This window comes from Anolis carolinensis, chromosome 2, assembly GCF_035594765.1.
Source record: "Anolis carolinensis isolate JA03-04 chromosome 2, rAnoCar3.1.pri, whole genome shotgun sequence".
NCBI lineage: Eukaryota > Metazoa > Chordata > Lepidosauria > Squamata > Dactyloidae > Anolis > Anolis carolinensis.
In genome coordinates this window covers 147,162,344-147,183,500 of record NC_085842.1, presented here as the reverse complement: position 1 = coordinate 147,183,500, position 21,157 = coordinate 147,162,344, and the positions used below count along the sequence as shown (strand labels likewise).

The window sequence follows — 21,157 nt, the reverse complement described above, 5'->3', positions numbered from 1 at the left end:
CAATGGCAGAAACAAGTTTTGCCTTTGGACATTTTGGGGGGGGGTAGCTATGGGTGGTTGGGCCAGCACAGTCAAAACATGGCAACATTTAAGAACTTTCCTTATTGTGTGTGGCTCTTTAAGAGGCGGCTGTATCACGACATGAAGGATCAACAGTATATCAGTTCGTGAAGAAATAGCTCTTGGAACACTTTTAAAATGGCGAGGGACAGTGTAATATATGAGATCCTTAAAAGTATATTTAAAACCAACATGGTGACAGGGAGCTGACATTTTATGACTGCTTTCCCACAAAACATAACATTAAAATATTGGGTCCTTATCATAACTGAAACACCAATGTGCCTAGATCAGTTGGTGACAGGAATATGCTTTTTTTTTGCTAGAAATTCAGTTACTTTCTGTTTTACAGACTTCAGAATCAATGAACAGGATGTCAATGCAGAAAGGTTCTTGCAAGATGTGGCAGTTGATAGTTGATGTCGGAAGAACATAATTGGAGAGAATGTTCCTTGGCAGTTGAGCAGCTTCCAGGTGGAGGAATCTGAACCTCTCCGTGACTTTGTTCAAGGGAAAAGGTTTAGGGTAGTTCCCTGATCTACATTCGTCCTCAGATGTAAGATACTCATATCTTGTATGACTTAAGAATAATCTTGTAAGTATTCTTATTTATCTAAATGGCTGACCTAGTAAATTATGACTTAAGGGTGAAACTGAGATGACATGTGACATGTCTTCTCATAGATTTTTTTTAAAAAAATCATACTTACTTGAATGTAGCTGCTGAGAAATCTGAAAACAGTGGCAACTGAAGGGTACCTTTTAGTTTTGAGCATTTACGCAATCAGAACTGCTTTTGAAAGATTCTTCCTACATATAAAGACAAGATATTGAGTTCACAGTTTTTCTCTGGCAAGTAGAAAAAGAACTCGGCTGACATACTCTTTGTTAATCTCAACTAGACTATACTCATTTTGTTAGTTCCAACCAAACTGTTAATGATGAGTCAACAAATATATGTCTTTGATTAAATGGGTCTACTTGAGTCAGGAGTAAAAGATCATTGTAGTTTGCATTACCTTAATAATATTGTAAGTGCCTCCCTAGAGTTTCTAGTCCGAACTTTTCAAACATTTTCATGCTCTTTATTATAGAATTTTTATGTCTGTTTGTTATGTGGAAAAGAAAGTGTTAACTTTTGCTTTAAGATTTTAAACGTGGCAAAGGATGTGGATTCTGATGTGCAAAGGGAGGTAGTTTCCGGGGGTTTGCCTGAGCTTTGTCTGTATCTAAGTATCTTTTTGAACACTAAAATGGATTCTAGTAGAAACCTTAGCAGTTTTGGCATGCAGATATGGCCTATTCCAGGGGTTCTCAAACTTTTTCAGCCGCTGAGCCCTTTTTGAAGCAAAAGTTTCTTGTGGAACCCCAATAAATGTTTATATATTATATTATGTGGAGCCCCCGGTGGCGCAGCAGATTAAACCACTGAACTTGCTGATCAGAAGGTCAGCATTTCAAATCCAGGGAGAGAGGTGAGCTCCTGCTGTTAGCCCCAGCTTCTGCCAACCTAGCAGTTCGAAAACATGCAAATGTGAGTAGACCACTCTGGTGGGAAGGTAGCGGCGCTTCATGCAGTCATGCTGGCCACATGACCTTGGAGGTGTCTACGGATAACGCCGACTCTTTGGCTTAGAAATATTGATGAGCACCAACACCTAGAGTCGGACATGACAAGACTGAATGTCAGGGGAAAACCTTTACCTTATTCTTCCACTTTATGTGCTGTGGCAACCTTCTGTGAAATTCTGGGTTCTGTAGGTTAGAGAAACCCAAAGGCTATCTGTCTGAAACTACTAAATGACCCTCCCTAAACTGCAAATCCCAGGATTCAATACAATGTTGCCATAACAGTTAAAATGGAATGATAGTGCTATAATGGCATAGTGTAAATAGGACCCTAAATCTCTGTTTAAATCCTCTATTCATCATAGCTTCTCTTTATTTGAAACAAATGTTCTGCCTTTTTGAAAGGAGCAGATCAAATGTTCAAAGCATGAGGCATGGGCAAACTTCAGCTCTCCAGGTGTCTGGGACTTCAACTCCCAGAAATCCCAGCCAGTTTACCAGCTGCTAGGATTTGTAGGAATTGAAGTCCAAAACTCCTGGAGGGCCTGCTTTTGCTTATGTCTGCTATATATGGTCAACTCTTGCATCAACATGGGAGGGGGGCGTTGTTAGGAAAGCCAGCCAACATGATTCACTAATTAATTATACAAATATGCATGGGCTGCAAAGAGCTTTCATATACTGTATTTTGGAAGTGGTGGGTGAGATTTTTCACTAAAATGGTGGGTCTGAATGTGTGGGCCTCCAAGTGTTTTTGATTTCAACACCTGGACACTCCAAGCAGCATGGCAAATGGATAGGGATTCTGGGAACTGAAATCCGAAACATCTCAAGAAATGGAAACTAAGAACCTCGATATAAAACACAGCACACACACCTCTATTTTGCTATGGTGAATTCTATACTAAGTAGTGTATGAAAGAAGACAGCATAGCATGAAGGAAAATATAGACAGGCTTCATGGGCAGTTCTGAAATATGTTGATAAGGATCTTTCATTCCAAATGCAATAAAAATGAGAGAAACTTAGAGTTTTCACCTTACCATCTGCCATATTTTATTCACACAGTGCTTAGGTTCTGAAAAATCAAGATGACGACAGATAAACGCCTAGACTTCATAGAAATTTACTGCACCCTCTATCTCCATGTTAAGCCTGACAAATGGGCCAAGTTTTCCACCAGTGAAGACGTCCTCGCAATGCTGAATGAGTTCTATGAGAAGCCCGATTTGTTAGCCCTGGTGATCACTCTTAACCCCACAGGACAATTAGTTCCTTGCATTGGCTTTCCAGCAACACTGAAGAATAAGGGGATTTATTTTGTGAAGAAGAAACCTGAAAACATCACCAAAGACAACTTCAAGGATGTAGTTCTCATAGGCGATATCAGTCCTTCTCCTGTAGAGCAGATGATGGCTGTCATAGAGGAGGTGGGTTTGTGCTGTTTATTAATGTTTATCAGTACTTCCTTCTTCAGCAACCAGAGAAAGAAAGTGATGTTTAGGTTTGGCTTTCACATCCAAAAACTTGTCGCTGGCAGACAATAATATTGCTTCTAATTTGTTTCCTGCTGGGCTCCCAATATTGAACCAACAAGCCTGTGGTCTGAACTTGGATTCAGGGAGGTTGGCAAACCTCCCCACTTGGACCTTAGGCTGCATAAAGGTGCTGTGAAGTTTTGTGGGAAGAATTTGCCGTTTTCCAGTGTTGTATCAAGTCACTATGGTTTATTCACTACAGCGTTAGATGTGGAAGCAGAATATATCGAATTCAGGAGTAGAAGACATTCAGCCCTTCAGACAATTTTGATGTCAGCTCCTTTGTACAGTCTACACCCCACTTCAAATGTGATATTTCATTCCAAATCTGCTTGTGGGTGGTGATGTGGAATGTTGCTCTGTACCTTATTAAAGAGGAACTTATTTCTCCCAGTGCTTCTAGAAATATTTGGATGGATGAAACAAGCAACATGGTTTTCAACAAGCTTGTTATTATCTTCATGAGTGCTTTCACCCAATGATTCCCAAACTGTGTGTCCCCAGATGATTTCAGATTCCAGATTCTTGATTTTTTAACCATTGGTCGTGCTAGTTGCTAGTTTTGGGAGCTGGAATCCAACAACATTCAAGGACCATTGCTATAGTTTAGTTCTTCACTGTTCTTTCAACATATCAGAAAACACAGAAAGCAGCGTTATGCCAAGTAGATAGTTAATACAGGAAAGGTATTAAAATATTACTGTTATCTTTCTTTTCACCTGTTAGCAAACTCTAGCATAACAATTGCTTTTGACACTGGTGTTGTAAGAGCCACAATCTTTATTGCATTTCCAAACACAGCCTAATAATGAAATTGTTTGACTTTTCCCCTCTGGATAGAGCTAAGGTCATGGTCTATGCATTGGAGAAAGTTAATACATTGATTTAGTGGGTTTTTATTTGTTATAGTGCTGTTGTGCCTGTGGTATGCAATGCCAATGTGAAACTGGCATGGTTGCAAGAGTAAAGTGGGACTATAAGATTGGACTCTGAAGTTTCCAGCCACAGATGTTTCCCAAGCCAAGTGCTATAATGTGAAATGACTGAAAAACAGACACCAAAAGAAAACAATTCTGCTTCCCTAGGTTGTTTATTCCTTGCTTATGAAGAGTGAAAACCTAGCAGGATGGCCTCGAGTGGTAATGGACGATGTGATACGCCAGGCCCATCGGCTAAAGAATGAGATGTTTGTGATGGGAGGAAAGATCAAAGGAAAAACACTGCTCCCTTTGCCTGACCACTTGGATAGTGTGGACAGTTCAGGAGATGCGTTTGAAAGGTGAACTTTTTTTGGTTATGGGAAATATTATTACTATTAATATTGTATATTTATACTTGTATTTTGTACTAAGCACCCACCCAAAATTTAAGAAATTTTGTGAAATGACATTAAATAAACTGAGGGATCATGTTTTTGAAATGGCCAAATTTAATAAACTAAATTGGGCTCCAATATTTGAGGAATGGAAAGTTTGTCTTCTCATCAAATACATATATGTATATTTTAATTAAAACCAGGAAAATTAGAATTCAAGAGTTGTAGATGGAAAATATTTTTACTATTGGTGTTGTATGTATATGCTTGTGTTTAGTACTAAGCACCCACCCAAAAGAAATTTTGTGAAAGAATATGAACTAATAATGTTTTCTGATTGCAGAAATCTTTGCTATTCTATCTATGATGATATTCTACATATGTATGAACTGTAGGAAGGAGGAAATGGCCATATGTTTAAAGGATTGTGGTAGAGTTATCCTTTGATAGTTGGACTGAATATTGAAATTTTATATATATATATTTCACTATGTTGTTCTTCATGGATTTTCAGTCTGCCCTTAGCTGTGGACAGTGCACTCTTACATTCTATTGAAACCATCATAATTGACTGGTCTCATCAAATCCGAGATATCCTGAGCAAAGACTCTGCACAGCCTCTCTTGGATGGTTTGAACCCACTGCCTAGAGTGGAATTTGATTTCTGGTACAGTCGGCAAGTCAACCTGGAGTGCATAAATAGCCAGGTAAGCTGATGGTTATTTCACATTTGGTTGAATATTGTCTACAACAAAGGTGGGGCAGAGGTGGGGCCAAATGAATGGCAACTTCCATCAACTCTAGCCAGAAGAGCTAGTAGTGCTGAATGCTGGAGTTTCAGTCCAACAACATCTAGACAAACAACAGGATTCATAGTCCTACTCTATGGTAATTAAATCAAATGAAAATATTGTGCCATTTTTGTTTCCTTTTGTTCCAGTTATATGCTCCTAAAGTTAAAAAGATTTCTGATATTTTGGAAAGGGCAAAGAGCTGTTACTGGCCAGCACTTACGAATGTTTTCAAGGATGTATCTGCAGGTATAGCTACACTTCTTAAAATCTGACCTTTTGTGACATATATGCATATGGCTTTAAGAATTATTCAGTCAAACCTTTCTTTAATTCACCTATCCTGTGGCTTTCCTTTTATGCAGGACTGAAGGAAGCTGAGGATATTAACTTGTATTTACAGCCACTAAAAGTTGCCTTGGAGGAAGCAGAACAAGCTGAATACCAACAAGTATGTAGAGGAAGGAAAACTAATATGTCAGAGTTAGAACTATCTTGCTCACATGTAAAGGATGGCTCCTTTGTTGACAGACATGATAGAAAGTGAGCATACTCACTGCAAAGCTTTCACCATTTCTAGAGTGCTGGCTACCAGCCATTTAGAAAATGTCGTATTTGCTATTTGAGCATTTGGAGATGCTAAAGAGATTCTTCTCTGATCTCAGCCACAGCAGGGGAATATGAACCCCAGGATGGGAAGGGGAGGGAGCACTAAAGCCCACCCAGGTTAGGTTGGGGGTAAGCGGAGCCCTACTGAAATGATGTGGAAAAAAATAAAAACACGGTTGAGCCTCTTCGGGAATTATCAGTCAGAAGTGTACTGAATAACTTGATCATCAAGACAGTGATTTGTGTTGAGCCCTGCTAAGAATAATAAAGGGAAGTAAGCTACAACTGAATGCATGAAGGGCACTTCCAAGTACATATTGTGTTTGTAGAAATCTTCATATTAAAGAATATGGAATGAGAAAAGTGAATTGCCCTCTCCCTGCAAATATTTGCATAGAAGGGCAAAATATAGTCCCTCAAACGTTTGCCAAAATCATTAAAAGTTCTGGCTGGCATGTACTTGCTCCCCCATCCTAATACTCCTCACAAGGGGAAGAGGGTGTGGGAATGATGCCTTGCTTCTGGCTGAAGTGCCAGATTGAAAAATTCCCCTGCCAGTGCTCCAACCAGGAATAGTCTTATGTCAACTGTGGAGATGGGCTATGCCTCCTGGTGTTATCCAGCCCATGGAGGACTGCAGGCTTGAAGTCTGGTCTGCTTTCTCTTTTCATTCCCTGTTCCACGTGTAGAGTATGTATCTTGTTTGTTGTATAGTAAAGCTAAAGGTTGTGTCCGACTCTGGGTGTTGGTGCTCATTTCCATTTCAAAGCCAAAGACCCAGTGTTGTCCATAGATGTCTCCAAGGTCATGACAGCATGGAGCGCCATTACCTTGCTGCCGGAATGGTACCTATTGACCTACTCACTTTTGCATGTTTTCAAACTGCTAGGTTGGCAAAAGATGGGGCAAATAGTGGGGGCTCACCCCACTCCCTGAATTTGAACTGCCAACCTTTTGGTCAGCAAGTTCAGCAGCTACGGTGTATACACTGGGTCAATCAATTTATATCTCACATTAACAGTCTCTGTGCACTGGGCTCTCTTTTCAGCAGATGTGTAAGACCACAATCCCGAACTAATGCAGGGGAGCAAGTGTTAACAATTTCCTCCTTGTGGCATTTTCCAGCTGAAACTGCTTTTGCTATTCAAGGTGCTATTATCGTAGAACTCAATCTTTATTGCTAAAAATGTGTAAATCTCACTTGGCTCTGTTGCCAGCTTGTATACTATATAAAACGTATAAGGAAATGTGTGAGACTAGAAGACAGGCATTTATTTGGTCCTGCTGCCTCAGACATAATTCCTTCTTCGAAGTGCAGAGGTTCTGGAAATGAGAAGGTAGGAGGCTTCATCTTTGCTTCCCTGCCTTCACCAAAATAAATATCAAAATGTTTGTTCTTTTCAGCCTAGAAAAGATTAAGCATCCAATATTTGGGGTAAGGGGAGTTAGGAGAGTTTGAACCCTGGGCTCAGTTCCCTACCTGGATGACCTTAAATGAGTGGTACACTCTCAGACCCAGAAAGCCCCATGATAGAGTCACCTTAGGGTTGCTATAAATTGGAAACTCAACAACAACAAATTTCAGAAATAATAAAGGTGATGAACAGCTTGATAGGAAATACCTATTTCCTTAGATGTGTGCAGTTTTCTTTCCTGAAACCATTGTTATTTTTATGCCCACCCAGCTGCCTTCATTCATCAACAGCGTCATATATTCCGTGTGCTTGGTCTGGGCCAATTCTGAATACTACAACATTCCTTCCCGGATCATTGTGATTTTGCAAGAGATCTGCAATCTCTTCATTGAACTGGTACTGTTCTATGAATCTTGAGGACTCAACTGTTCCTATTTGATTTTCATAGCTTTCAAATACAAATTCAATCCTCTATTTGTTTTGCAGATGCTAAGAGCTTTTTGACAGTATAAAAGAATATAAAAATAAAACTAGGGATACTTACTTCACCAGCATGAGTGATTTGAGCATTGGACTTTGGAGACCAAGGGTTAAATCCTCATCTAGTTATGGAAATCCACTGGGTGACCTTGGGCAAGTCACTCTCCCTCAGCCTCAGAGGAAGGCAAAGGCAATTCCCCTCTGAACATACCTTGCTAAGAAAAAAGCATGCTAAGCTCACCTTAGGGTTGTTGAAATTCGCAAATGACTTTTTAAATTAATATTTTCATAATGCATACAAAAATGAAAAAACTTTACATAACTAAGAACAGCATATTGGGGAAACTACAATAGCCATAAACATTTGATTTAGTCTTCTGAATGCTATCTATCTATAGGGAGGCTATAACTGATACATAAATAAGAAAATGTCCATGAAATGGTACCTTGACTATACTTTTGCTGATTACATTATTGTATTACTGACCAAAAGCTAAAGTTTTCATATACACCCTTCTTGAATTAAAAAAATCCAAACTTAAAAAAAATTAAACAGGGATTTCTTCTTAATCAATATTATCAATTTCTCAATTTCTTTCTAATGGTTCAACCTTGACTCAAGACCAGTAGGAGATCTGGCCATTACTCTGTTAGGATTAGGATTGCTACTGAGTGACATTTATATTCCATCAGTCAAAGAAGGAGAGGTGAGGAGCCAGCAGTAATAAACTTTGGCTTAGGTCGTGTTATCACAATCTTTTCTAGCCATTGCTCATTCTTCTTTTTAAATGGGACTGGAAACAGTTTGCCTTATTGCTAGTGAAGTATTATAGGAGATACAGATAGCTAACAATAACCTGAGGATGGGATAAGTACTTGACTTAGTGGTAAAATGGTCTGAATCCTTCCAGAAAGTTCACACTAGGTTAGACTAATTAAGTCAATGGGCTTCCTATATATATTAATTCACAATTTAACACTTAATCAGTTTGTCTGTTCTAGATGGGATTATCAATAGCATTCATGTCAATGTTTTCGTGTTTATTGTACTTTTGTTTTTATGTGTAAACAGGGCCACAAAAAGAAGAAACATTTAAAAAACCCACACTGAAACAATCCTGTTTTGGCACCCAACGATTACCAGCAAAATTTGGGCACTATAAATGTGTCTTGTACAACCAAAATGTTATGATGTTCTATTTTCAAAGTCTGGTTCCTTGTTCCTGGTGCATACATCTAAACATCTTTTGATTGCCTCCTTTTCTATTTAGACCCGTAACTTTCTGAGTCCTGAAGAAGTCATGAAAGGCTTGCAAGGAGAAATTGAGGAAGTGCTGTCTGGGATTAAACTGGCAATCTCAGTGATAGAGAAACTCTACAAGACCTACAACACTTGCTGCACAGACCTGATGCCAGCTTTTTTTAAGGTTGGTCACCAGTTGCAGCAGATTTTAGAAAATTTTTCAATGAAGTGTGAGTTAGAGCTTCACACGGCAGTGTAGTCTAGATCACTGTTTCTTAAACCGTGGGTCCCGACCCTAAATGGGGTGCTTACATTGGCAACAATTAAAGATTTCTGAACATTTACACAAACCTGTAAGCAACAATGTGCATTGTTTAGAGCAGATGTTGCAAAAAAAAAATTGCTTCATCTCTACTCCACAAAAAGGAAACTGAACCTGTTTAGCAAGCCTTGCAAATGATGATTTATTATCAGTAAATGTTTGATTTTTATACCTACCATATTTCCTTGCATGATAGTCACCATTGTGTAATAGTCACACCCTCATTTTGGGGTGGCAAATTTGTCATTTTAGTATTCTTTGCATAATAGTTGCACCCTTCATTTACTGCCTCATGCAGTTCACTCACCCACAAGCCGGCCCCCTTTCCAGTTACAGGGCCGAGTGAAGTCCCATAGCGGGAATATTTTCACTGCATAATAATCACACACCCCTTTCAGACAAAAAGTGTGTGGGGAAGTGTGACTATAGCATAGTGAACTACAGTATTTTAAATGCCTATATACTTGGAATCATGTAAAAATGTCTTAGGCAGCGCAAGGTTGCATGTGGGAAAAGTTTAAGAAGCCCTGATTTAAATAAATCATCACAATTCATACAGACAAATGATGGAGTTCTATTCCTTTTAACAATCTGAGATTGGAGCTCTAAGTTCCAGTGGGATATGTAAGTAACTGTTAGCTATCTGAAGTGTACTGTTGTTTTATTTATACAAAAGTTGAATTGGTAAACCAATGGATGGTAAACCAATGGTGAACTTACACGGCATAGCTTACTAACAGAAGGAAGTTTATTTTACTAAAGATACATTTCTTATCCCATAAAATCTTGTCATAATATCTCCTTTTCCCATACGAGGAGCAGTCTTGTGCCCTCCACTTGCTCCCGTAAGCTTGTCTATGGCAACCAGTCCTTTCTATCCACGCGTCCCCCTCAATTCTAGGCCTGCCTTGCTTCAGAACACATCACACAGTAATCATTGAAAGCTGAGATTTATCTTTCTTACCCTCCCTACTCTAGTCACATTCTTCTGCGAAATTTACTCAAATAATTGAAGACTCTTCCAGTTCACCAGAATGAGCTACAGATGAATTCTGGCTTTTTTTAAATTTTATTAATATAGTTAAGTGCGGCCAGGTCTGCATTAGCAATCTTTATTTTTATCTGCAGGAAAAAGAACCACAGTACTGGGAGTTCCCTTCTACTCTTGTCTTTACTAGAATGAATTCATTTTTCCACAGACTGAAGACAATAGAGGTGAGAATAAAATAGTTCATCTGAAATGTAGATTGAAAATCCCATGTGATTATCCTTATGAGATCATGACTCAGCATTTTATTTGGTTTTAATCTGTTTAATTGATTGTTAGGTGTTTTAATTGCCTATGTTTTAGATCGCTGATTTTGTTGAGATGCATTTTAATCTTTGTAAACTGCTTTACCCTTTCGGGTGGAGAAAAGCAGGATAGAAATGAAGTAAATAAATAAATAAATATCCTAAATGCTTCGGACCAGAAGTTTTTTGCATTTTGATTTTTTTTTTTGTATTTTGGAATACTTGTATTTATATATGTTTACATAGTGAGATATCTTGGAGATGGGATCAAAATCTAAACCTGAAATTCATTTATGTTTCATATACACTTTATTCACACAGCCTGAATGTAATTTTATGCACAATATTTTTTAATAATTTGGTGACTGAAACAAAGTTTGCATATGTTCAACCATCAGAAAGCAAAGTGGACCCATGTGGACTTTTCTGGCTTTTCGAGTACAGTATTGAAGATGTTGGAATTTTGGATAAGTGATATTTAACCTGTACAAAATAGCCAGTCATATGTGACTTGACACTGAAGCCATATAATGTCTACAGCCATGTAGATACAAATACGCTGATGTAGATATAGACATATATGTTTTACTCACATAATATAAACAGAAATCTACAGGCTGCTGTTCAGAGTGAAAACTAAATTTTAAGATGATCAATTTTTAATGGTTATATATTTGGAAGAGTGCATTTCAAACAAAATTATTTGTTTATGAGCAATAGTATTTTAATAGATTGAGAATGTCAGTTTTGAAGGTCCTTATAAAATGTCTTGAGGTTTCTGTTGACCATGTCTTCAGATTTTGGGTTTTTGTTGTTTGTGTTGTTGTTTTTCTTTAAAAAAAGTGCTTGATTCACTGTGTACACATGCTGTATGTCTTTAAAGGAACTGTACATGACGGCCATTGAATTCCTCAAACTGGAAAAAATTGAACTGGGTGGTGTGAGAGGCAATATCCTCGGGAGTCTTGTGGTACAGATATATGAGGAGATCCTTGAATATGTGAAGGTCTTTGCTGAATGCAAATATGACCCTTTAGATCCAGCAGATGTGGTTAGTATTTTCTTGGTAACATACATGTGTGTGTGACAAACTGTTATCTTAATATAGACTAGGAAATCCTGGTGTGTTGATAGTACTACATCAACAAATGATATCCCTTTAAGATAAATTGTCTAGTTCATCTCAGTGTATTTATTTAACTATCTTTTTAAAATCACAGTCTACCTAATCTAAATCTATCTATTTTTCTAAATCTTCTCTAATCTAAATCTAATCTATCTAAATCCATAATAAAAGTGAAAACCCACATGTGTGTCTATAGCACAGGTGTCCACTCACACAGACAGCCTCCGCCCTCCACAAACGGGCTATAGTTCCCAGGGCTGAGAAGCCAGCAAGTCACTCCTTTGCACTGACATTGCGGTTACAGCGAGCTCCATGAGCATGTAGCCCAACCCCTGCCAATGTCCTTCCAAAACACTACAGCCCACCACCCAAGGAATGCTTTCATTTGGGGACAATTTCATCCTAGATTTTGCTTTTTCTTCCACCACAGGCAGGCACCTCAGGGTTCTCCATTGCTGTGGAATTTGCATGACCCCGCCCACTGCCCTTCCCTTTCAAATCTGTCTGTATAACAAGAGCAGAACTGAGCTGCAATTAAACTTACTGGAGGACTTTGGGCATTGACTGCACATGGTGGAAGTTGTACTTCACCCACCCTGCATCAAGTCAGAGCACTGTGACTCCTACTGGGGAATTTAGAGGAGTTGTAGTTCACCTCCACCCAGAACGCTATGAACCCAAACAATGATGGGTCTGGACCAAACTTGCCATGCATACCCAATATGGCCAGATTTGAATACTGGTGGGTTTGGAGGGGAATTGGCCTGGACATTTGGGAGTAGTAGGTATTGGGATTTATAGTTCACCTGCAATGAATGAGCACTTCAATCCCTACCGATGATGGACCAGGACTACACTTGGCACACAGAGCCTCCATAACCAATCTATATATATAAAAGAGTAATGGCATCAGGGTGATGCACAAAACAACAAAAGTAAAGGCCCTCCAACCTTGAAATTTGGCCACATAACCCATCATCCACGGCTCCAGTAAGATACAGCACAATTAGATGCCAAACACAATCACAGGGCCAACAAAAGCCCAAAAACCGCAACAGGCGATCTACGCCTGCGCGCACACCGCCCTCTCCTCCCTTCCCGCGCGCGCGCACACACACACATCATCCTTAGCCCAGGAGGCCTCACAAACACCTCGCCTCAGAGCTGGGCCTGGGCTGAAGGAAGGAAGGAAGGCAGGAGGGCGGATTCCTCTGCCCTCTCCCCCTCAATCTCCTCCCCCCTCAGGGCCCATGGAGGGTCGCCAAGCAGGCCCCCTCCTCCCACCCCTCTCCCCTCCCCTCAGCGCCAGGAAGGCCCCGCGGACCCCCCCCCCCCCGCCTCACCCTCTCTCCTCTTCCCGGCCTCAGCCTTCCTCCTATTGGGCCCTCCGCAGCGCCGTCTACACCCTGCTCCGCCTCAAGGACTTCTTCCCCGGTTCTTTGAAAACTTCAAGGTGAGGGGGGAAGAGGAGGGCATGGCCCTCCAGCAGGCCTGGGCCTCCCCTCCAGTTGTTTTGGGCGCCAACCCCCGCCCTTCCCGCCCTCAGGCCCCTTCCTTTTCCCCCTCACCCAGTTAAACGGCTGACGGGGGGGAGTAAAGAGTCTCAGGCCAGGAAGGGTGGAAGTTGGCACCCAAAACAACTCGAGGGAAGGCCCAAGTTGGCCCAGGCTGAGCCCCCCCTTTTCTGTTGTTATTGTGGTTGTTGTTGTTGTCACCCACAAATGACAACCCCTCCAATGCCTCAGCAGCCCCCCTTTTTTCCCTCTCAAGCCCTATCGCCCTCACCTTTCCCTTCCCTGTCAGTAATAATTATTATTAATATAATAATAACTGGTCATCATTTAAGAATGTAATAATAACCAATAATAATAGTAATTTATTATTGTTATTATAACAGTAATAATCATTCAACAATGCAATAATAACTAATCATAACAAGTTATTATTATTACAACTATAATAAACATTCAAGGCTGTCATAATAATAATTATTATAACACTGATAATCATCCAACAATGTATTAACAATTCAAAATAAGAGTAAATTATTATTATTATTATTACAGTGATAATCATTCACAAATGGAATAATAATTATTAGAACATTGATAATCATTCAACAATATAATAATAACTAATAATACTAACTTATTATTTTTATAACACTCTGAAATCAGGAAAATTGGGAATGCCACAAAACAAACTATCACAGCCAGCTAACACCTCCCAAGAAAGGATTCTTCCAGAAAGGAAGCTCACAATGCAGTGAAGCAGTGTGTATTACCAGACTCATTATTATTATTATTATTATTATTATTATTATTATTATTATTATTATTATTGTGCTGCTGTGAACCGTAAAAATGAATACGATCTGGCTCCAAGTATTCAAAAACAATAAAATCAATATATAAAAATTACTCTGCTATAATAAAACAGAACAATACAATCTCTAAAATCAAAACACTACATAAAGAACAACAATCTGAAAACAGGGCCATTCCACACAGGAAACAATCAGGGCCAGCTAACACCTCCCAACCAAGTATTCCCATCATCAAAGTCTGGCAAATCCTCTCTTTTCTGAGACCCACACACAATAGAAGCACATAAAATATCGCAAACAACACCACTCTCAAAACAAGGGAATTCCAGTCAGGAAACAATCAGGGCCAGCTAACACCTCTCAACAAAAAATGCACTCAGCCAGAAAACAGCCAGGCTTTAAAGCTGCAAGCCCATTACATGCTAATCATTTTCCCTAATTCCAACATTCATACTTCCCTCCAACAGACAAAAAACAATCAGAAATATTGTATATTCACAACCTTGAGAAAATAATCTCTCCTGATGGCGCAGCGTGTTAAACCGCTGAGCTGCTGAACTTCTGCACCCAAAGGTCGCAGATGAACACAGCCCCCACTATTAGCCCCACCTTCTCCCAACCCAGAAGTTTGAAAACATACAAATGAGAGTAGATGAATAGGTGCCTCTGCGGCGGGAAGGTAACGACGCTCCATGCAGTCATGCTGACCACATGACCTTGGAGGAGTCTACGGACAACGCCGGCTCTTCAGCTTAGAAATGGAGATGAGCACCAACCCCCAGAGTCAGACACGACTGGACTTAATGTCAGGGGAAAACCTTTACCCTTTACCTTAACTACCACCAATTCCTCAATACTTTATTTCCCATACCACCAGACTTCGCCACAGCAACGCGTGGCCGGGCACAGCTAGTATATATATGTAATGTAATGTGTGCTTTTACTATGGAGTAAACAACAAAACCACTGAAGCCAAACACACCAAATTTGGCCACCAAACACATAATCATCCAAGCTATGTCTTTCAAACAAAAAAAACCCTAGAAAAATAGTCCAAATTAACCAGGATGAGGAAGAGCCTTTCTCCTAACTGCCAGTCAGAAAGGTAAGCCCTGCTGCCTTTAGCCCCACCCCCACCCTCGCTGCCTTTAGGCCTCGCTCCCTTTGTGGCCTAGCAACTCCCTCAGCCAAAATGGCGCCCAGGAGACAGTCAGAGTGCACTAAGGCCTCTTCCACACTGCCTATAAAATACAGATTATCTGATTTGAACTGGATTATATGGCAGTGTAGATTCAAGGCCCTTCCACACAGCTATATAACCCAAAATGGCAAGGCACATAATACACAGTATCTGCTTTGAACTGGGCTCTCTTGAGTCCACCCTGCCATATAATCCAGTTCACTGTGGATTTTATACAGCTGTGTAGAAGGGGCCTTATATAATCCAGTTCTCAGCAGATAATATAAGATTATAAATATAATATATAATACTTACTGTGGCATAATAATACAGAACAATATAATCTCTAACATCAGGACAGTAAATTAAGAGCAACACTCTGAAAACAGGGAAATTGGAAAATCCAGAAAGGAAACAATCAGGGCCAGCTAACACCTCCCAACAAAAGATTCCCCCAGGGAAGAAGCAGGCAGGCTTTCAGGCTGCAAGGCCATTAAATGTTACTCAAGGTGACATTGCAGCATTCATACTTGCAAGCAGCAAGGCTATTCAGTTCTGTTCATCCTGGCCAACCAAGATTTCCCATAGGTAGAAAGCGGCCAGGCTTTGAAGCCACAAGGCTACTCCGTCCCATTCAACCTGGCCTAGCAAGGATGCCCTATGTAGAAAGTGGCCAGGCTTTTAAGCTCCAAGACTATTCAGTGCAATTCAAGCTGGCCAAACAGTGATTCCCCTACAAAGCAAGGAGCCAGGCTTCAAAGCGGCTCTTTGATTGAGGGTGCTTCTCCAGCCCGCCAAGCAAGGATTCCCCTAGGTATAACACAGCCAGGCACTGAAGCTGCAAGGCTATTCAGTGCAATTCAACCAGACCAACAAAGGATTAACCTTGGTAGAAGGCAGCCAGGCTTTCAAGCAGCGATACTATTCTGTACTATTGAAGCTGACCAACCAAATTTTCCCCTAGGTAGCAAGAAACCAGGCTTTGAAGTAGTGAGGCTATTCATTATAATTCTAGCAGCCCAAAAAACCATTCCCCTAGAATGCAAGTACCCAGCCTTCCAAGCAGCTTACCTATTCCATTGTATTCCAGCTCATCAAACAAGGATTCCCAAAAGAAGAAAACAGCCAGGCTTTGAGGTGCAAAGCTATTCACTGCTATTCCACCTGACTGACAAAGCATTCCCATAAGCTACAGCAATGCGTGGCCGGGCACAGCTAGTATAACATATTGGACAAGTTTGGGGAAAAGGGAATTATAGTTCACCTGCATCCAGAGAACCAGTGACTCCCACCAACAATGGACTAGGACCACATGTTGCACAGAGAAGCCTCATGACCAACTGAACATACTGCAGGTGTTTGTGGGAAGGAGCCTTTATTTTGGGAGTTGTAGTTCACCTGCATCCAAAGACCACTGAACCCAACCAATGACCAAACTTGGGACATAGACTGAATATTGCCTGCTGTGAATACTGACAGATGTTTCGGGGCAATTGCCCGGGACTCTGGGAGCTGTAGTAGTTCACCCCCATCCAGAGAGTACTGCAGCCGGCCGATGACTAGCCAACGACATATCTGGACCACACTTGGTGCACAGGCCCAAAATGGCCAACTTTTAATACTGGCAGGGTTTGGGGAGGATTGAGCCACGATTCTGGGAATTCTCTCCAAACAGAATACATGACATTAAAAGTCAAATAATACATACCCCAAGCTAGTATAGAATATAGCAGGGCTAATTAGTAACTTTAAAAAGCCTGGCCTATATAGAATATAGCCAATCTATTTAACATATATGTGTGTGTAATTGTTGGCTTAATATAGAGCAAGAAATCCTGGTGAGTGTAAGTCATTATATCAACAAATAATATTTTTAAAGATAAATTGGCCTATCTCCTTTGCTGCTGTGAACCTATTTAATTTACTTAGTTCTGCCATATATTTTACAGTGTTTTTTAAAAGTTAAAGTTTTTAAACTTAAAAAACAACCTCTATAGTAAATTGCAAAAACTTATTAATTCTGTTGTTATTAAAAGCAATTTGATGAAGATTTTGCAGACTTCCAAATCAAAATTCAGGATTTGGATAGACGGTTGGCCACCATCTTCTATCAAGGATTTATTGACTGCTGCAATTTTGAATCTGCTGTCAAGGTACATTTTTCTGTAGCTGTGTCCATTCTCCAGTCTCCCATGATCTCACTTTTGCACTCTTGTAAACTTGCCTTTGCATGTTCTGTGTCCCTTATTTTATTTATTTTAGCATAATTATAATATTTAAAAACCAAGAAGGACAAATGTAAATAAAAAGGAAAGGAAATTCACTATCTTGGAATAACAAACAGGAGTAGGGGAAAGGAGGAGAATCCCATCTCCTGTCGTCACTTTACTGTTGACATGCTGTCAAAGAAGTCGGGCATGGCCCCATGTAAGCCGCTCCAAGTCCCTCCGGGGAGATGGGGCGGGGTATAAAAATAAAGTTATTATTATTATATTATTATAGAAGTGGAAGGGACTCATTGCACTAAGATAGGTACATTTGCATTGAGAGTTATTAATGTGTTTTATTCATCAAATAGCTAGTGATGCAAGAAGGGGGGGGGGGGCAAAAGCAAGATGCACATGATGTTGTGTGATAGGGACTGTTACTGAAATTGAAAGTACAGCTGCAATATCAATTTGCCTGCCTTGTGCAATAAAGCCCTTACCTCACCCTTTTTTTGTGTGTGTCCTGCATCTGAGAAAATGCGGGGGCATGATTCTGCATTTACAAAAGGAAGGAAAGAAAAAGATTTAGCAGTGCCCACTCCCTCTTTAACTACTGTGCATTAACATGCACACACAATGAGCCTGATGACCATGTGCCTGGCATTCAGATACCAACTGACATTTGTCAGATTATTTAAGACAAATAATTAGAACAAAATGACATTTGTCTGAAAATTTATCAGGGAAGATATTACTGGCATACTCACACATAATCTAGAATTTTCTGTTTCAAAGAACAGAGAAAAGGTCTTGATATTTAATGATTTGAGAAAAGGTCCTGGAATACAGTGTTGCACCTCAGAATAGTTCACCTTGCTGTAGACACCAGGCTGCACACAGTAGATAGTCTTTTGTAATTTTATTGAACAAAAACAGAATATATATAGTATCAAAGCAGGCAGAAATATAGTTCCAAAAGTAGCTGTCAAAAATAGAGTCAATAAATCCAATAATCCATAGACAAGAAGCAATAGTCAATTCCCAAAGATGCAATAGTCCACAGGTTACAAGGATTCACGAACAGGAGAATTTTCAAAGCAGAAGTAGCATGAAGACATAGACCATCCACCCTGATGAAGCGAGGATTTGGTTTGACAGAGATTTGCCTCTCAACACACTGTTTTTAAAAGCAACCCAAAAATGCATTTCTTTTCCCTTCAGTGGCCTCCTGTTTCCCAGCTAATATAAGGATTTGCCGTGGCATTCCTTTCCATTGTAAACGATCAGCCCAAGAGAGCAACGGGGCTTCAGACCCGGCCTGACCATCAAGGCCAAACAGCTCATTACCATTATCTTGCACCTGAATGTGAGCCTGAGACAGATCAAGCTCATTATTTCCCATGGGAATGTTTCCTTGGTTCACATCCGTGACAGGCTGCATCAGGAATTCATCCACAGACTGCACTTCTGAACCAGCCTGTGTCTGAATTCCATAATTCCCCACGGCATCATCTTGAAATTCATCTTGCCTTCCATCATCTGACACCTGCATCTGTAACCCAAAATCCCCTTCCTCATCTTCACTCTGGCACTGCTGCTGAGTCACAACATACAGCCAGATTATCACATTTTATTGTCTGAGGGATACCAGAGAATACCACGGTTCTTACTGACAATCCAACTCAAACTTGAGTCACTCCAGTTACTGATAATCATAATTCAGATTAACCAGTTTTATTTGGGTATAAATGTATGCTCTCTAGCCCACTTCACTTGAAAACGTATGTCAAATATGACTGTTGACCTCACTTCTGGAAAATTAGACGCTGGGCGGAGTTTCCAGAATTGAAAGAAAATCCTGGACAAGAAAAGATAAACTGAGGTCCTGAGCAGAGAGGGCATGGGGAGAGTGGCAGAGAATTTTTTTTGTTGCTGATGCCACTTGTTTAATTCAAAACAAATTTTGCAAATCTTTCAGGGATGTTCTCCACATAAAGTATTTAATTTTGTTTTTTGATAATCTAATCCATATTTTGGTTGCAATGTTTATCTTCTAGCAAATCCATATGTTTGCATCTCTATTGGAACGCCCCTTGATCAAGGCAGATGTAGCTCCTCACTATGAAAGGCTCTTGGAGATGTTCAATGCTGAATTGGACAATGCAAAGATTCTGTATGATGCCCAAATAGCTGCCACAAAAGTAGACCTTGTACCTCCCATAAGCAAAAACATGCCACCTGTTGCTGGGCAACTGAAATGGGCCTGGGAACTCCAGGAAAGATTACAAATCCCAAGGAAAGACTTGCGTAGCATTGATCATCCGTAAGTAACATTCCTTCTTCTTCTTTTGTGTCAGGAGCGACTTGAGAAACTGCAAGTCGCTTCTGCTGTGGGGGAATTGGCTGTCTACAAGGATGTTGCCCAGTGGATGCCAGGATGTTCTAATGTTTTTACCATCCTTGTGGGAGGCATTTCTCATTCCCCGCATGGAGCTGGAGCTGATAAAGGGAGCTCCTCCTTGCTCTTCCCGGGGTTGGATTCAAACTTTCTTTCTGATACCTGGCTTTAGAAAAAGTTCATTTCCCATCACCATTACTATATTCTCCAAAGTAATATTCAAACTCATGGTTTCTCATGTTATTTTTGCATCATTTTCTGGTGACAGTGACAATGAAGCTTTTCTTTCCAATCTGCAGCGTTATGGTCAGCTCTGATGCCAAGCTCATTTATGAAAAGTACGATGAGATGATACGTCTTCTGCAAGGTTATCGTGAACAAATTTATGCAGAATGGATCAAGAGGGTTGATCGAGACTGTCAGTTCAATCTAGAGCAGCCACTGATCCAGAGAGATCCAGAGACAAAACTTATTCGAGTGAACTTCAGCAAAGAGGTTTGAGAATCATAAAGCAACACGTTAGTGTGTTATGTCCGTTTCAGTGACAATTTATCTGTATACTTCCCCACCTGCCCTTCCTCCATATGTTCTCCCATTCCATCCCCTTACCCCCTCCCACCTGAGTGAGCAAGAGAATGGACATGCATTAGCCCAGCCATCATGCCAGTTTGATTTTCTCTCTGCAAGAAAGAAACCGGAGATAGATTGGGTTGCCATTTTTGCTGGATTGAGTCTATACGTTTGGAAACCAGTTGTTCCATTTTGTAGTCTTTTTTTAAAAAAAAAATCCTGTTAATATTGAGTGAAGATCACGTGGGGAACATTAAGTGTCATGGGCTAAACTTGAAGGCATTTAATTTTCACAGATTTATACACTCACACAGGTCCTTGTGCTTACAAAGAGAAAAGAAGGGAGGCTAAGTGAGGGAGCCATTCACTGGGAGTGCAAGTGGGTGGTAAGAATGAAAAGGAAACAAGGAAAGCTATTGATTGACAGGATTATGTGGATGTTTGCATATTCTCATGTATGCTGAAAGAAAAAAAATGCAGTCTTTGCAGTAGTATGACCTAAAATAATATAAAAATCCGAATATTTCTATCATGAACATAATAGAAATATTTTTGAACAAAGATGATTTCAGGGTGAATGAATTGTGTGGCTTACATGACCAATTTGAGTTTCAATTAAAACAGATAGGTGTGATGTATGTTAGCAGTGTCAAACCAAGGCAGGATACTGCATAATTGGAGCTTTGATACAGCCATGTTGTGGATTCCACCTGAA

General features: G+C 40.2%; 1 protein-coding gene across 1 annotated transcript in view; it reads left to right on the top strand.

The window, feature by feature from the left end:
- Window positions 1–332: 332 nt before the first annotated feature.
- The window catches only part of dnah17 (dynein axonemal heavy chain 17), a 130,752-nt gene continuing 109,927 nt past the window's right edge, over window positions 333–21,157 (top strand). Inside the window, exons 1-13 of the mRNA XM_062970774.1 lie at window positions 333–655; window positions 2,698–3,059; window positions 4,253–4,446; window positions 4,997–5,189; window positions 5,423–5,522; window positions 5,639–5,724; window positions 7,568–7,693; window positions 9,049–9,204; window positions 10,471–10,557; window positions 11,519–11,686; window positions 17,304–17,420; window positions 19,532–19,797; window positions 20,172–20,367. Of these exons, the coding sequence (XP_062826844.1) occupies window positions 2,721–3,059; window positions 4,253–4,446; window positions 4,997–5,189; window positions 5,423–5,522; window positions 5,639–5,724; window positions 7,568–7,693; window positions 9,049–9,204; window positions 10,471–10,557; window positions 11,519–11,686; window positions 17,304–17,420; window positions 19,532–19,797; window positions 20,172–20,367 (2,028 nt within the window). The 5' untranslated portion in view covers window positions 333–655; window positions 2,698–2,720. The remainder of the gene's footprint in view (window positions 656–2,697; window positions 3,060–4,252; window positions 4,447–4,996; window positions 5,190–5,422; window positions 5,523–5,638; window positions 5,725–7,567; window positions 7,694–9,048; window positions 9,205–10,470; window positions 10,558–11,518; window positions 11,687–17,303; window positions 17,421–19,531; window positions 19,798–20,171; window positions 20,368–21,157) is intronic.